The following is a 16697-nucleotide window of genomic DNA, read 5'->3' as shown; positions in this document are numbered from 1 at the left end:
AACTTCAGCTACCTGAATAACGTAGCTGAAGTCGACGTACTTAGATCTACTTACCGCGGTGTCTTCACTGCAGTAAGTCGACTCCGCCTACACTTCTCACTCCAGTGGAGTACTGGAGTCGACAGGAGAGCACTCGATTTATCGTGCCTTGACTAGACACGATAAATCGACCCCCGCTGGATCGATCACTCCGGAGGTAAGTGTAGACATGCCCTTAGTGTCAAACATAATGCAGCCAACTAAACTACCATCATCTTTGATGCTGACACACACCCAGGAGAGCCCAGAACATAGTTCTCCCTAGGTAATACTTCCCCATGAAGGCATTCAAAGGCTGCACTGGACAAGTGTGGGAGCGTCACTTGGCATTCCTGCTGAACAGCACAGATCTCCATCTTCTCTCTTATTGACTGTCTGAACATTCAGTTGTCCATTCACAGGACAGAAGTATAGACTAGCAGATTCCATGCCTGCGTACGGGATTCACACACTCAAGAGGGAAGACAGAGCATCCCTAATTGTGCCGGAGGTTGCATGAATGACTTTCTGTGCTATAAATATTGAATCAAGGTTTCCTGTTCATTTGTCAGGATTAATTTACATTGCTCTTAATCTCATTGTTCCATAATCCCAACTCAGACAAGGCCCCCACGAGACTGCCAGACTTTTTAACTGGCAGGAGTCTTCTGTTCTGCTACTTCTGTAAGTGGTTTGATATGGATATGCCAAGACAAATAAAAGCCAAATCCTTTATGGTTTTATTTATTTATTTTTACCTAATTGCCCACTTCCCCGCAATTCCTTGTGCCTGAAATCAGAATTCTCTGGTGCAACATGTTAAAGCTTTATCACAGGTGAATCTGGACTCTACATCAAGGGGCTGTTTTTGTAATTAGCTCGTGCCTAATGCAAAGTTGCTACAGGACCTGTCTTCTTGGTTCCAAGCCACAAGCTCTGAGACAGGCAATGGGCCATATACATCCCAGGGGCATAACATCTAGAGTTATACCGAGGATAAATCTGGACCAGTGAGTTTATAAAACTAGTCATGTACACTGTTGCTTCCAGCAGCTTCAGTAGTCTGTGTTGGAACTGTGTGGTGTAAAACTTGATGGTCCCATCCAACTGTAGAGAGCAAGGCCTTGTTCAAGGGAGACCACGATAGGCCTCTCACAAAGTCTCGATGAGAGCGACTTCTGAAACTGGGAAAATCAGAAGACATAAAACGGGATTAGACAGATACAGTGCTAAGGCAACAATATTTTAAGGGCTCCACCGCCTTACTTTACATTACAAAATGCTACTTAGCTGCATCATCATTCCTGGAAAATCCCCACACTTACACAGCCAGGCAGTGTTCAGTAACTAACTCCTGCTGATTAATACGCTATAAGCTTCTTTATCATCTTCCCCCTTCTTGACCCCCAAACAGGCGTTCAGTTCAAAAAAGGGACTGAAAGACTCTAGCTTTGCTTTGTTATTCCCGCCAGCCAAGTCCATTCCTATAAATATGTGAGAATGCATCTGATCCATTTCTGCAGTATTACAAAAACAAAACAAAAAACCTGACTTTTTACAACAGTATGTCAGTAAGCTTAATATGTTCTTCCTAACTCCTGGAGGACTATTACTTTTCCTGCCTATAAAACATACTTAATGATCATTTAATAGTAGGCTAAAATTTCAAAATGCACCAACTATTAATTCCATTTAGTACTTACACCTCTGAAAGGCTGGAGTCAAGAACAGCTACCGAGCAGTCTTCACTAATTGAAGCCAGAAGGGGCGAACTGTAGGGTAAAAGAAAGACTGATGTTAAAACTACCATATATACCTGAAAGCTCAAAAACAAACAACATATGAAACATATGCTTCTTAATGGAGCGAACAAAGACTACCAGGCAATATTATAACCCATATCTGCGCAAGTTTCTTTTACCAGTATTTTAATATTCTATGCATACCTTATAGATTTCAACCAGAATTAACAGACAACATTCTGTTACTGCATAAAGGAAAGGAAACACAGTTATAAGATGATTCAAAAGGGCCTAAGTGTTACTGACACGCACTTCCACATCACTCTGGAGTCAAATATACACTGCTAGCCCCAGCCTTAGTGCAGAGCAGTATGAACATCTTTCCCCACATGGTTCTTGGTTCAGAGGGTTTTTTTCTTTTTCTTTTTTTTTAAAGAACAGGACAGAATAGTTAGGGTGCAATATATCTACAGAGCATTGGCAAGACAGTAGACAGAGCAGCACGGTGAATGGACTTTACACATACATGGGAATCAATGTAAGATACCAATTCCTGTGCACTTCATATCATTTTTACATATTGCCTATTATAAAAGGCTGTAGCCAAGAGTACTTCTAATTGCTTTAGTTCTGAGAGCAAACAAGGTCGTTCATATCAGCATCTAAACTGCCTCATTCCACCATAATATCAGTACCTGTGTGTAGAAAATGCAAAACCAGTGACAGTTTGGGAGTGCACAGCTGAACTTAGAGCAGAGTCTGGGTTCTTTGTGTCTACAAGAGCAACTGTCCCATTTTCATCACCTTTAAAAGAACAAAGGAGAACAGGATTATTAGGAACAGAGAACAAAGAGCATTCGATCAGAATGTGTAGTCTGGATAATGACAATCAGCTAATAGTAAGATAGCTCCTTACCCAACACAAATGTGTCACTTTGCTGTGGATGCCACATAACTGAGGTAGGGAGGTGAGCAGAGGCACTGCAAACTGTCAGGAAAGAAGCTATGGTGAGTGTGAAGAGAACTGTGAGCTCAGGTATTCCCAGGTTATTTTAGCACCCTCAGTTGCTGATTGGCTAAGATTTTTTTTTTTTTTAAACTTGTTGTACTTCTGTGATGCTATTTTATGACTGGTTTCTTTGCGCTTTCATCCTAGCACTATCATTGGCCGAGATAAATTCTATGTGGTAGTAGAACATTACAAACTTAATGAAACATTGCAAATTTATCTCCTCCCCCTCTCCCCCAGAAAATTCCATGTATTGTATATCCACAGACTCACCAATTCGAGTAGCTGGTTTGGGGCATCTGGTATCCCACAGTAAAATTCTGTCATCCTACAAATTCAAAGTTAATGGAGAAAAAGAGGTTTTATGAACTCTGCCTCCACATATCACATCAATGAATTAAGCTTTGGACTGGGAATCAGGGGTAGAAATTGCTGTTCTCCCACTCACTCTCTCCACGGGCTTGGATAAATCATGCTGTGCTTTTAGTTCCCCCTCTCTAAAATGGGGACAGTCACACTTACCTACCACACCAGAGTGGGGATCAGTGTTTCTATAGGATTTCAAAGTGTAAGTACTGCTATATAACTGCTAAGCATTATCAGTTAGAGGCAATATTGTGTATTTGAATCAGAATACTCTGATAACATATTAAACAAATCGGAATCCATTCAAATCTATATGGTAAATTCATAACTGAGAAGCACATAAATATTTTGATTCAGATGATTTCATTCATGAGGGTTTTCTTTCAAATTGTGACAACTGCTAAAAGCAGATTATGTATATTTTCATAACAATATTTTGCAATTGTGTAGTGACTTCCCATCCTTAATTATAAGTCCATCTTTTCCCTCCCACACCCCAGGTTTAAGGTCTCTCTAAACTGAGATTATTTGTATCATGGTACCTACACCAGTGTACACTCCCAGTATAGATGCAGTGCACCAATGCAGCCTACCCTGATTTCGACCAGTGCAACCTCTGCACTATTCTGGTGCTGTGATCTGCAATAAGAGTTTAAACTGGGGTAGATATACCCTCAGTACAGACTGAGGGTTAACAACTACAGAGCTAGCCTACAGCATATTTCAATGTAGTCAATACAAATTATCATTGTAAGTTATGGACCAATGAACGTGCCAAACTGGAATGTTTCAAGATGACAAAAAACACGATATGCTACTTATTGAAAACATAAATACATGTTTTAACTACAGAGTTCACAGGCCAAATCAGATTTATACCATAGAGATTTGGAGACAGAGTTGGTTTTACCTCAGCACAGGACAGGAACACGGTATCCTTACCAGGACAAGAGGCCACACATGTCACTGGGCTGGAATGAGCTATCAAAAGAAAAAAGGATAAAGCAACTGAAGTGTTGGGAATGTGAATCAAGTCTGTATGCGACACCTAGCCAAAGAGGGGCACTAGGTGGCTCACTTGCACTGCTTCTACCTGGGCTGTGGCCAGGACGGAAGTTACACCTCCATCTTCCACCAGCTCTAAATTCACAAAAACTTGTATTATAAAGTAATAAATATAAAATTCTAGGGGAGAAATATTTTCAGCCCAGCACAACTACCGTACAATGGATCCACAGAGAGGAGAACTGTCACCTGTCAGTACGATGTTTGGAGGAAGAAATGAGAGCGAGGGGAATGACACACATCCCTGGAAAGATGTGGGCTAGAAAAATTCTCGGAAGCCTACAAAGCTCCTATGGATAATCCCACAAAACAGACAACTTTGTAAATTTTGTTAAATCATAAACACTGTCCATTTGAAATATATTGTACTGTCATTTTTCCTTGAAAGCTGAGCATCATGAATTATAATCAGGATAAATACAACTGGGGTTAGTGGTAAGAATTCCAAAGTAAATAATTTTGGGTCAAAGATTGTGGTGTGGTCACCAGCCAGGATACTGCATATATATCAGCTCTGTGCGTTTTATTAGAGCAGTGTGTGTTTTATTAGACCGAGAACAGCTGGATTTGAAGTCCAGACTCCCAAAGCAGCTCCTAGAAGTGAACAGGAGAAGCAAAATCCATAAGTTAATTTGGCACTCACCTCTGTAAGAGTGCAGCACTGTTTGCTGTGGGATGTCCCAAACCTTCACGCTACAAGAAAGAACACAACCAGTCAGGAAGAGCAAGGGATGATTCATTCAAAACAAGAGAGAGAAGCACGAATGCAAAGGAAACTAACCAGAAGTCTTTGCTGCCACTAACCGCCTGAGTGGCGTTAGTGAAAACGCTCACTGTTGTCACAATGTCGTCATGCTCATATTTACAAAACTTGTTCACTATTAGAGTTTCGTTCTCATCCAACTCCCAGAGCTCCACAGCACCTAAAGGAGAACAGGGAAAGCCAACCATTTTACCAAGAGGGTTCAACCAAGAAACAACACAAAAGCCCGGGGGAGAAGATGCTCTATTACCAAGAGAGCTCATTACCCAGAAGGGCCCTGCGGCGAACCAGATGGGATCTAAATGGAAATACCCCCATAGACAAATCAATTAACAGAGACAAAGTGCAAGAAAGTTTTCAAAAATGCCACCATGATCATATTAAGAATATTAGATAGCACTTACAGGGTGGTCTTTATTTTCAAAGCACGTTACAACACATGCAATCAAAAACCTTAACAATGCTTCAATATTATGGTGATGAGTCTCACAGAAAACCCTAAACTACAGAATATGGAACATCCCTCTGAAATAAATTATTATTATTACTCATGGCACCTAGGAGCCCGAGGCATGGCCCAGGACCCCATAATGCTAGGTGCTGTACAAACAGAACAAACAAGACAGTCCCTGTTATTCTTATTTTACAGATGGGAATATGGCACAGAACGGTGACATCACTTCCCCGTGGATTAACAGTTGGGCCAGGAACATGGTTCAGGTGTCTTAATTCCAAATCTGTGTTCAGGCATTGTTTACCAAGGTTCAGAATTGTCACGGTCTCAGCTGAGAGCCCAGGGTGAGGGGCTGGAATCCAGCAGTGCAACTCATTTTGCATTGTAGGTCTGTACACATAAGTCTGCTTTGTACATGTTCCCCTGCCATTTCAAACATTGGTCAACAACAGTTTGCTCATCTGCATGTCCACAATGTTTGCTTTAAAAAAAAAAAAAAAATTCTGAAACATTTTTAATCCCACAGAAACACCCACTTCTGGTCAATACGGACCACTGGGCTGGTTCCCTTCATGTGGTCCACTTCCTTCCATATGGCATCCTAGACAACTCCCTTGATCTGCACCAGGCTAACTACTGATCATGCCCACACATTACGGACAAACTACAGAGCTATAAAAATGCAATCCATTTCAATTTACCAGAATCTGAGGCCACTAGTATTCCTTTATCCGCTACCCATTTCAGATCCGCTACGCCTGCTTCCGTCTGAACCCCAGCAGAACAAAAACCTTCATTAGGGGCCCGTTTTGGATCCTTAAATACCCAAATGGAACCCACCCAGCAACGTCCACTCAAGCTGGAAGCACCCAGGAGAAGAGCTCCATCTGGAAAAGAGATAAAGATGAGAGAGAGAGTTAAATACCACAATTCCTGATCTACTGAACCTATTCGTAAAGCACAATACAGAACTCAGGTTATCTAGGTTAACATAACTAAAGCTTCGTCTTGACTGATAAAGTTTTGGTTTGACTGAGCTAACACATGCTAACTAAGAGCTTATCTACACTTAAAATGCTACAGCGCCACAGGTGCACCAGGTCAGTGAAGACGCTACCTACACTGACCAGAGGGCTTCTCCCACTGGCGTAGGTACTCCACCTTCCAGAGAAGGGATAGCTAGGTTGATGGGAGAAGTCTCCCATTGAACTAGTACGGTCCACACTGGCCGGCAGGTCAGTTTAACGGTGTCACGCGGGAATGTGGATTTTTCTATTCTATTTCTAAATTCTATGGGGGTATGAATGGTGTCTTTGGGACCTGCACTGAATGAACAGATGTTAGGGGATGGGGGAGCAATGCCCAGTGGTTACACTGTAGGCAGGTGTGAGAAAACAGTAGAGCCCTGCAAGGTCCCAAGAGACAACCCAGAGGCTCTCTCTCGGGGTGTGAAACTGTTCAGAAGTGCGATCTCAGGAGGGTAACACTTGGCTGCAGGGTATCCCAGGGGCTGTAGGATGAGTATCGCTGGGCAGTAGCTGTGATGCACCGTGTCCCAGAAGGGAGGGAGGATGTTCAGAATCCCCCAGAACACAGTGTTTGGGATCACCCGGGGAAATTCTGGGGCTCACATGTGCCAGGGAGAGGATGTGCACTGGGATGTGGGGGTGCAGAACAGTTAGGGGTAGGGGTTAGCCATTGAGGGGCGCAGGCCATTGGCTGGGGACCCGAGTGCTGTCCACGTTCAGGACAGACGAGGTGTCCTGGGGGCACAGCGTGGGGCAATACTACAGAGGTGCACGGCGAGGGTGCCAAGGGGCAGGGTGCACGGGAAGCACATGCCCCAGGGGGTGCAGGGGGTGCTGGTGGGGGGGGTCAGAGGGGCACACCCCAGGGGCAATGCTCCAGGGGCGCAGGTGCCAAGGGGCAGGGTGCACGGGAAGCACATGCCCCGGGGGGTGCAGGGGGCGTTGGGGGGAATCGGGGGGGGCACATCCCAGGGGCAATGCTCCAGGGGCGCAGGTGCCAAGGGGCAGGGTGCACGGGAAGCACATGCCCCGGGGGGTGCAGGGGGCGTTGGGGGAGGATCGGGGGGGGGCACATCCCAGGGGCAATGCTCCAGGGGGATCGGGGGGGGCACACCGCAGGGGCAATGCTCCAGGGGCGCAGGTGCCAAGGGGCAGGGTGCACGGGAAGCACACGCCCCAAGGGGCGCCGGGGGGGCCGGAGAGGGCCCACCCCGGGGGCCCGGCGGCGGGGTACCTGGGCGGTAGTGGGCCCCGTCCAGGTGGCGCTCCATGCAGGCGGGCGCGTTGGGCGGGATGTTCCACTCGGGCCCGCCCGAGGTCCCCCCGTCGGGCTGCTCCGGCTCTTGCATGGCGACAGCGCGCGACTCCCCCAGGCACGAGCAGACCGACCCCGGCAGTTTCCACGTGCTGCTCCCGGGACACCCCGACTGGGCCCCGCCCCGCGCCGCCGCCGCCGCCCTGCCGCTCCTCTCGCGAGACTTGGCCGAGCCCCGCCCCCCCGCGCTCCGCCAAATTACAGGCGAATTACGACTCCTCTCGCGATGATTTTACCGCTCCCGCCCCCACACTCGCGAGATTTGGGGCGTTCCTAAGCTCCTCTCGCGAGGCTTCCTTCTCCGCCGCCATCTTGCCGCTGCCGCTGTCGGGGTCACCGGGACAGAGAGGGCAGCGCCGCAGCCGTGCCGACGATGCTGTCCCGTCTGGGCCTGCGCGCCGGTGAGTGGGGCCCGTCCCCGGGGGTGGCTGGGCGCGGGCGGAGGCGCGGGGGGCCCAGCGGGGGCGGGCCCGGGCCTTGCGCTGACCGCTCTGTGTCCTCCCCAGCTCCGGCGGCGCTGAAGAGCCTGGCTCCCTCCCTCTCCGTGGGGTAAGTGCGGCCCGGGCGAGGCGCCGGGCTTCTGGGCCTGCCCCGGGCGGGGGAGGAGCGGTCAGGACGCCTGGGTTCTTTTTCTCCTCTGGTTGGGTTGCGGTGGGTGGGGGAGGGGGCGGTCAGGACGCCTGGGTTCTTTTTCTCCTCTGGTTGGGTTGCGGTGGGTGGGGGAGGGGGCGGTCAGGACGCCTGGGTTCTCTTTCCTCTCTGGTTGGGTTGCGGTGGGTGGGGGAGGGGGCGGTCAGGACGCCTGGGTTCTCTTTCCCCTCTGGTTGGGTTGCGGTGGGTGGGGGAGGGGGCGGTCAGGACGCCTGGGTTCTCTTTCTAGTGGGGTCTGTGGGGAGACGGGGGGCTAGGAATTAAGATTCTGGGGGCCTGTTCCTGGGGCTGGGGGTTAGGGTTGCTGGCTGTGCTAGACATGACCTGTACTACCTTGGCATGGAGCTAAAAACTCCTTGACAGTCGCTTCTGTGAATCCCTCTTTAGGTTAGATGAAGCGTTTGCATAAGCAGGAGGTTGTGCTGGTTTAACTCCCATGGCCACTTAATTCAACCAGTGAGTGTATACACTGTTATCTGTTTAATGGAGTGATGATAATGGCTAGTTCTTATATCACACTTTTTGTGAGTAGATCTCCAGGCACTTTATAGAGGGGGTAATTTCCAAACTCGTTATGTTGGTTTAGCTAGCTTCTGCCTATACAGGTACCAGCAAATACAATATCAATAGTGTTGTTTCAGCTCAAGACTATCAACAAAATTAGAGCAGTTTAAATTGGTATAAAGTAACACATTTAGCTTGAATGGTGCAACTTTGTCAGGCCTTAATATTTGAGCTACCTTCTGTTAGCTATTTGAGTGCTATTATCCAACCTGCTTTGGCAACACTCAGCTAGCTTCTGATCAAACTTTTTATTATGATCAGGGTTCTGGAGGTTGGGATGCTTCTGTTTGTTGGACCATGGGCAAGTCACCTAAATTTTCAGTCTATTTACCTGTTAAATCGTGGTAATAGAATTTGCTTCCGTTATGCATCTGGAAGAGTAATTTTTTTGTTAAGCATCTTGAGACCCTTCAGTAGAAAATTAAAGGAATGAAAAGTGTTCTTGTAGAAGTATAGATTTGCTACAATTTCTCATTTAAGTCTCTGCTGTGCACCTTCAGACAGGATCGTGAAGGTCTTTTTTTCTTTTTCCATATACCTGCAATCTCCATGTGTGCCCATTTGCTCATGTGAAACTAGGTAAAATCTACCCAATCTATGCAAATAAATAGATGTGTTTACCAAGGGTAAGTTTGTATATGCATTGACCGAAGTCCATTTTGAATGTTTGGTATACAGTTCTGACTTCTATATAACTGAAAAGATTTTGGGGCCCTCATATAAGAACAAGAGTCCTACTCTGAAACCTAACTTCATTTGAGACTTCTTTTTTCGCAAAGGAATACACTTCACAGAAAATCTATTTTTACTCATAGTGTATTACATGCGTCTAGACCATTTCACACAGGTCAGCACTGCTTGGCTCCTTTACCACCTCTCCCTGAGAAAGGAGGGCAAGTTCGTCATGGGTTGATCCCGGAGGAATTTTTCCAGTTCCTGTATCCTAAAACAGGAGTCACAGGTTAGTGTGTTGTACCTTTGTGGGTTTGATTTTGATTTCTTGGTGCTGCACACTTGCTATGGCCATCAAGTAAGGCAGAGTGTCTAAAAAGTTTAGGTTTTACTGGTGTGAGTAACTTGATGTTGATTTGGGTAATAAATTTGCTTTTGTGGTGGGAAAGAACACACTCTGTTTAGGGTATTGTACTAATTATAGACTTGATCCTGCATGGTGATAAGTTTCCCTCTGAGATACTGAGTACCTTCAACTCTTTTGAAGTCTGGGACTCAAATGGGGGAGTTGATCAGAGGGCACCTTACAGACTTTAGCTTTCAGTAAAGGATAAGTCCGAAGTGTGTGTTATAGGCCTGATTAGCGGAAAAGTTTTTGCAGCTGCTGGCTCACAGTAACTTCCAAACATGGAGGTTAATGTCCTATGCTGAGAGGGCCGCAGAAGTTACCGGTAACATATTAGGCCTTCCATAGTTACTTTCTGGTGATGGAAGTCTTCATATAGCATTATATCTCTGGGAATGGTGTAAGATGGAGTTTCCTCTATCTCGTTCTTCTACCTGAGTCATCCTTTTTGTGGAGAGGCATGACAAGTCTCTCAATTTTCCTATGTAACTTAAAATAATTAAAATACCTAGCTCTGCTTTCAGTCAGTTGAACTTGGAATGCATCTGTTTCCAAGTGATGTATTTAAAACAGTATCCTTTTTATCTATTTTAGGGCCCTATGTGCTGGGGACAGGACTACTGTTCTACCTTCTCTCCAAGGAAATCTATATAGTCAACCATGAAACAATTGCAGGTGCCTGCATAGTGGGAGTCCTCATCTATATAGTTAAAAAATATGGGGGTGATGTAGCAGCTTTTGCTGATAGGCTCAATGAGGTAAGAAAAAAGAGAACATAATCTAACTTGACACTGATTCTCAATGCAACAATTCCAGGTGTTCAGTTGCTAAAATCAGTTTGGAAATAAACAGTTATTAAGAAGGCAAATTTAAAAAAAAAAAAGTTCCCCAGTTCTTCTAATATTGAAGAAAAGTAATGGCTTTTTTAATGATAGTTCTCTTTGTACAGTGCAGAAAGCCTACAAAGCACTTTACAATAGGTGTTCTGTGCCAAATAAATCTTACAGGGCACACTTACAGGCAACTTAGTTTAAATTCATGGACAGATTCGATGTAGAATTGTGTACAGTGTGACTGTCGTGCAACTAAGTGTTCTTGCATTTTGACTGGTAATCTACTAATCCTGAAGAAATGGATGAAACTCTTATCAGAACAGTACTTCCAGGCCCTGTTGGCTAAGGGAGCCAGAACTTGACTGTCATGCATGTTTAGAAGCCACCTGTTTGCAAAATGCTTATTTTATGGTATTTTGCCATGGGTGTCACAATCTAAAATTAAAGGGCTGAGGCATAGTATGCATTTATAGTTGGTGTCATGAATCAATATCCATATATGTAGAATTTGAGTAACATTTTTCAAAAGCAGCTTAATTCCCATTTTCAGCAGTGACTTGGATGCTTGGGGAGCATAAGCCTCTGACTTTCAAACTTACCTGCTTTTTAGTTGGTGTGGGGTTTCTTAGAAATAACTAAACCATGTAGTTGCATTGTGAAGCCAGTGCATTGCAGTCTTTATTACATCTACTTCAGAGTGAAATGGAGGAATTTAGTCTGGAAATTAGAGACCTCGTTGCCTCATTCTTCATATTTTGGGGGCATGCTATTTTATTTCTGTACTCTTTTATGTGTGTTCCTTGGTTCTTTTCTGCAAAGGCCTTTTCTATGCTAGACAGGGTTTGCTTGTATAACTATAGCTTCTTTCTAGTGTAGACAAGGTCTTGGCCTAAATAAACTCGTACTGTAGTCCTGACTTACGAGTGTTTTCGTTGATTTAGCTTATTTCAGTTGGGTAATCGGGTATAAGCTCCACTAGTAAAAATGTTTTTGCCAGAATAAGCTGCATCTACCCTAGGATTGTTTGCAGGTATATCTGTACTGGTAAACCTTTTCCAGTGTACACAAGCCCTTAACAGAAAAGTGCTTGCCTTGTAGCTTATATTGGGTCCCTGATTGAAATAAGCTATACTGACAGAAACTCATCTGTGCTGGTAAAACTGCATTTATGTATGTTTTAAGTGTAGACCAGGCTTGAGCTTTAAACATGGCAGCTTGAATTTCAATTACTGTTCGTGGCTGCCCCTCTTCGCCTTCAGAACTGATAAGTTACAGTTTAAGGAGACGGTGCAGTTTTGAACAATCAGATCAGCGGTTGATCTTTCCCTTTCTTACGTTTTAGTTTGGATTTTAAAGTTCCTTCTTTTTTCAGGAGAAAGTTGCCAAAGCTTTAGCTGTGAAAAATGATTCAATCAACCACCTGGAGTCAATAATTGAACAGGAAAAGAAGGAGCAATGGAGGGTTGAAGGCCGCAGTTACCTCTTTGATGCCAAGCGAGTACGTTATTACAAATACAACTTTACAAATATCTTTTTACATAGTTACATGGCCCTCAGACACTCAGGATCTGTGGTTATATGTACTTAAGCAGCAAACGTTGACTATCGGTACATTAGGCATGCAGGTCACATAGACAATTAAGTTGTATGACGTTTCCCATTATAAGACCTATTTTCAGTTGCATGTAACTTTACCAGAATTATTCAGGCTTTAATTTTTCCATCTTGGGTGTCTGCCCCGGCTTTTTTTTTTTTATAAATCTTCCTTGAAAATGGTTCAGCCATTTCTGAGAACGAAGCTAGGGAAAAATACATTGTTAGAAAATTCTGGTGACTTTTCATTTGAGAAGTTCTAGAATCTGCAAATTATGGAGCAGAGACTTGAAATTTGGCAGTGGGAAGCCTCTGTGTTGAGGATGTTCCTTTTGCAGTCCATGTTGACCTGCCCAAATTTGGCCAAATTTTAAGCCTTTGAAAGATCACAGTTCACACGTGATCAATAGAGATTCCTCAGGGTTAAGCTGCTAAATTTTTCAGACTCCATCCATACTGCAGCATAGGGCTAAGCAGGACTTTCCTGTCAATTGCAGCTTTGGGCTGCTGTGGAAGTGTTGGGTCTGAGCACATGAAGGGAGAGCAGGGAGACTATCTTGTGCTGTCCTGCTGGGCCCAGGCAGCATGGAGGAGGAAGCTGCCTAATTTGAATGAAGAAGGGACAAGAGCCAGACCTGCAGGGGTGTAGATTGGGGTGGAGTGTTGATTGGGTAAGAGGGGGAGTGGTGACAGATCAGGTGAGGTGCTTGGCACGGGGACAACTAGGACAAGAAGCTGGGAGGAATGGGATACTGAAATGGGATGAGGAACACAGGGAAGATGAGAGGGATGAGGGGCTGAGGGCCAGGGAATGAACTGGAACTGTCTGGACAAGGAGAATGGGCTAAGAAGCCTGAGGAGTGGGGGAATGAGACTGGAATAAGAGTCTGAGGGGTAAGGAAGAGACCTGAGTGGGACAGGGATGGGCTAAAGAGAATGGGCTAGGAGGGGTCGCAGAGGGGCAGGGAACGGTCCGTCACCTCCTTTCCAAATGTTTGTGAAACCCACTGGCAAAGTGTTTCATCCTTCTCTAGTGTGGGTCCACCTAAAGAGTTCCTCCTACTGCTGTATCTGCCACTGTGGCAGAGGTCTGTATTGTGGATCTAAAGGTTCCAACCCTGCTGATAACCCATGTGGGTGTCAATGTGACATTTTTTCCAGTTTTTTAAACCTAGGAAATTACACACAACCTATTTTAAAAGAACATGATGGTGAGAGCTCCTGTGTAGAGATGGATTATGCTAGTTTTTTGCCAAATATTTATCTTGAGTATAAAGATACCCCGTAGAAAAGTCTAAAATGCAGCCCATTTTTAAAAATACCATATCCACTTAACTAATACTACTGATATTTAAATAGTGGGACTCTTGCTTTTGATAGGCTATATAGTCTTTGTATACAGTATAGAGTTGGGATTCTAGGGTTCAGTTTCTATATGAGGCCTTGTGAAGTCATTTAACTTCTGTGCTTCAATCTGTGAATGAACACACAGCCAATTTTTGTAAAATTTGGTTCCTTTGAAAGGCAACATGAGAGTGTAGTGATCAAGGGACATCCACCTAGAACACCTCACTGCACATTGGCAATACTAGGAGGGATGAGCTGGAGTGCTGATGAGAAGCGTGGTCGGGAAAGTAACTTAAATACTTTCCAGATGGATTGTATTTTCTAATGCACAACCAACCCTAAATTCTCAACTACTGAGGGATAATCTTCACTCATTGATATATTTGCTTTCCACAACCAACTCTCTGTATAACTTTTCAGGAGTGATGTATCCAAATGCTAGGATGCTAATATCTAAACTGTATTATTAAATGTATTGATCTATATTTATTGCTGATTATGTATCTTACGACTTTTTTAAAACAAACTTTGTATTTGTGGATAATCTAAATATTATACCCAGATGTACAGACACTCTTTTCTTAACCTGTGTATTATATAATTTTTAACATTAGTGTTAATACAAATTTTAAATCTGAAATAAAAGAATACCAGTGAAGATGGTCAGAAAAGTCATAATGGAAAATTGAAATGCATCTTTTCTCTGACTAGAATAACATTGCTATGCTGCTAGAGACTAACTACCGAGAGAGGCTGCTCACTGTATACAATGAAGTGAAGAAGCGGCTAGACTATCAAATCGCTGTACAGCAGCTGACGCGTCGTAAGGAACAAGATCACATGATCAACTGGATAGAGAAAAACGTTGCCCAGAGCATCACCGCTCAACAGGTACTTTTAGTGTCTGAGCTTCTAGCAGTTCACTGTGCCTTCTGTGTCCTAATACAGAACACTGTTTTCCTCACCTACCTGCCATCTCTGGCCAAACATGACTCATATTTCTTTGGTTTGCTCTTCTCTGGCTGGCTCCCAGAAGGCCCGAGGCACATGCCTACTCTCCTGAGCAACACAAAAATGCTGAGGACTTGCAGCATTTCTTGATTCCATTTGGGTTGTGGTTGCTGGTTGCTTCTGAGAATCCCGCCCAATGACTCCAATTGAGGGAATACCTTCCAGCACAATGGTGGGTTGTGGGTGGGAGGTATGCCCAGGAGGCTGGGGTACTTCTGTGCAGCATCCCTTGATGTAAAGCATAGATGTTTAAATGTGAATTTTTAAGATGACTGGCAACTGCACACTTCCCTTCCTTGGTGCCTCATCAGTGGTCTGTTTCCACACTGGGAGGTGAAGAAAATGGGTAGACCTAGATATGGAGTTGAAGTGCACTAAATGGGGAGTTCATTTACATAACGCTGTCTTCTCTCCTCCATCAGTTCTGCCTGCACTTTGGAGGATCCACTCGCTCTTCCCAAAGCTTACTCTTCCTCTAGATAGGTTGGCCTGCCACTTGCCAACATTCTGCAGTCTCCTTTGAATTGTGCAGGCTGACTGTTTTGTAGGATCAGATTTTGATCATCTAGATTGATCATTGCTTGCTAATGCTTGAACATAGACCAATATTTGGATTTCCATCTCCATGACTTTCTTAGGTGGTTGTGCAAAGTATTAATCATACATGAGTTGGAACTAGATCCTTTCTGTACTTGGCTTCAGTTTTTACCCAGCAAAATCGGAACATAGCTGGTGTGCACACATGGTTCATGCAAATGATTCTTTTCCCTGAGTTGTTTCAAGGCCTGTGAAAGTCTATTCATTTTCTTTTTCAGGAGAAGGAGAGTATTGCCAAATGCATCTCAGATTTGAAGATGTTATCGAAGAGCCCGCAGGCGGCAGTATAACTGCATGACATTGAATTCCAATCAGCTCTGTGTGGCATCTGTGATCTGCTGTTGGAAACTGTACAACTGTAACTCTCAGTTAAAATAAGTTCTGTACTCTCCCTGTCTGACTAGTAGCAGTCCCAGAGTGTGTTTATGGCAAATAATTCTGACATGTGAACAGGGACCTATGTACTTGTTCCAGTTTGTTTTTATGCAGAAATTAGGATTCTGCAGATGAATAAAAACAACTCTTCCTTTGTTAAAGCCAAACAGTTCATGTTTCTTTGTGACTGGCTTTGCCACTGACTCACTATATGTCTAGGCAAGTGACAACTTTTGCCTGTGCCTCAGTTTCCTCCTCTGTAAAATAAGTACATGGGAAACGGGAAAGTGAGGCATGATTCATACTTGTAAAGCATTTTGATATCCTTGAGTAATATGAACAAACAGTGTTTACACTAGATATACATTTGGGTTATGGCCTAACCGTTACACAGACAGCAATGGCTTATTTTTTCCCGGGTGGGGAGAGGGAAGGAGAGAGGCACTATGCAGAGTATGTTATACTCCACTTGCTCTGGAGTATGGGGAGAGCATAGGAGGGTAGTTTCCCCCCTCCCTCTTTTTCCCCCCCAGCTGTCCTATATTTCTCACCCTATGTGCTTTTTGGGGGAAAAAAACAAAACTTGATGGGTATTTTGGCACATTAGGTTCTCTGATCTCTGCCTTGCCACCATGAGCAGTATTTCAGTATATGATAAGTCTGTCACATGGCTCGCCTTGCAAGCAGAAGTTCCCACGATGAAGCCCTGCTGGCGGACCATAGATCATATTTCACACTGCTAAACTGAAATTTTGTTATGACACCTCTTACTCAATGAAAGAGGGGCTGCTCTTCCTTTGTTTTTGTGGGGGGAGAGAAAGGTCCCTGGAGTCTGTGAATGAAACGAATGCTTAGTGTGTTGGGTGGGTGTGTGTGTTTTTTTTTTTT

The 16697-nt window shown here is 44.5% G+C and overlaps 2 protein-coding genes across 3 annotated transcripts; one reads left to right on the top strand and one right to left on the bottom strand.

Moving 5' to 3' along the window:
* Positions 1 to 469: 469 nt before the first annotated feature.
* WDR77 (WD repeat domain 77) lies at positions 470 to 7902 on the bottom strand. Its single transcript, XM_074935827.1, has 10 exons — positions 7680 to 7902; positions 6119 to 6304; positions 4982 to 5123; positions 4844 to 4893; positions 4046 to 4116; positions 3043 to 3097; positions 2677 to 2748; positions 2456 to 2564; positions 1722 to 1790; positions 470 to 1202 (listed from the first exon to the last, which is right to left on the bottom strand). Exons 1-10 carry the CDS (start codon positions 7792 to 7794, stop codon positions 1043 to 1045), a joined length of 1029 nt encoding a protein of 342 aa, XP_074791928.1. The 5' UTR covers positions 7795 to 7902; the 3' UTR covers positions 470 to 1042.
* Positions 7903 to 8054: 152 nt separating this feature from the next.
* On the top strand, positions 8055 to 15976 carry ATP5PB (ATP synthase peripheral stalk-membrane subunit b). Of its 2 annotated transcripts, none has more exons than XM_074936465.1 (7): positions 8055 to 8161; positions 8267 to 8309; positions 9791 to 9936; positions 10648 to 10811; positions 12259 to 12384; positions 14538 to 14717; positions 15653 to 15976. In XM_074936465.1, the coding sequence occupies exons 1-7, from the start codon at positions 8134 to 8136 to the stop codon at positions 15722 to 15724; spliced, it is 759 nt and encodes a 252-aa protein (XP_074792566.1). In that variant the 5' UTR covers positions 8055 to 8133; the 3' UTR covers positions 15725 to 15976. The 2 variants fall into 2 exon arrangements, with proteins under 2 accessions (XP_074792566.1, XP_074792567.1); XM_074936466.1 differs by having other exon boundaries at positions 8086 to 8161; positions 9809 to 9936.
* Positions 15977 to 16697: the final 721 nt, after the last annotated feature.

Source organism: Natator depressus, chromosome 21 (genome assembly GCF_965152275.1).
Source record: "Natator depressus isolate rNatDep1 chromosome 21, rNatDep2.hap1, whole genome shotgun sequence".
Taxonomy (NCBI): Eukaryota; Metazoa; Chordata; order Testudines; family Cheloniidae; genus Natator; species Natator depressus.
Note: the sequence above shows the minus strand (reverse complement) of the source record. Positions and strands in the feature narration are given on the sequence as shown.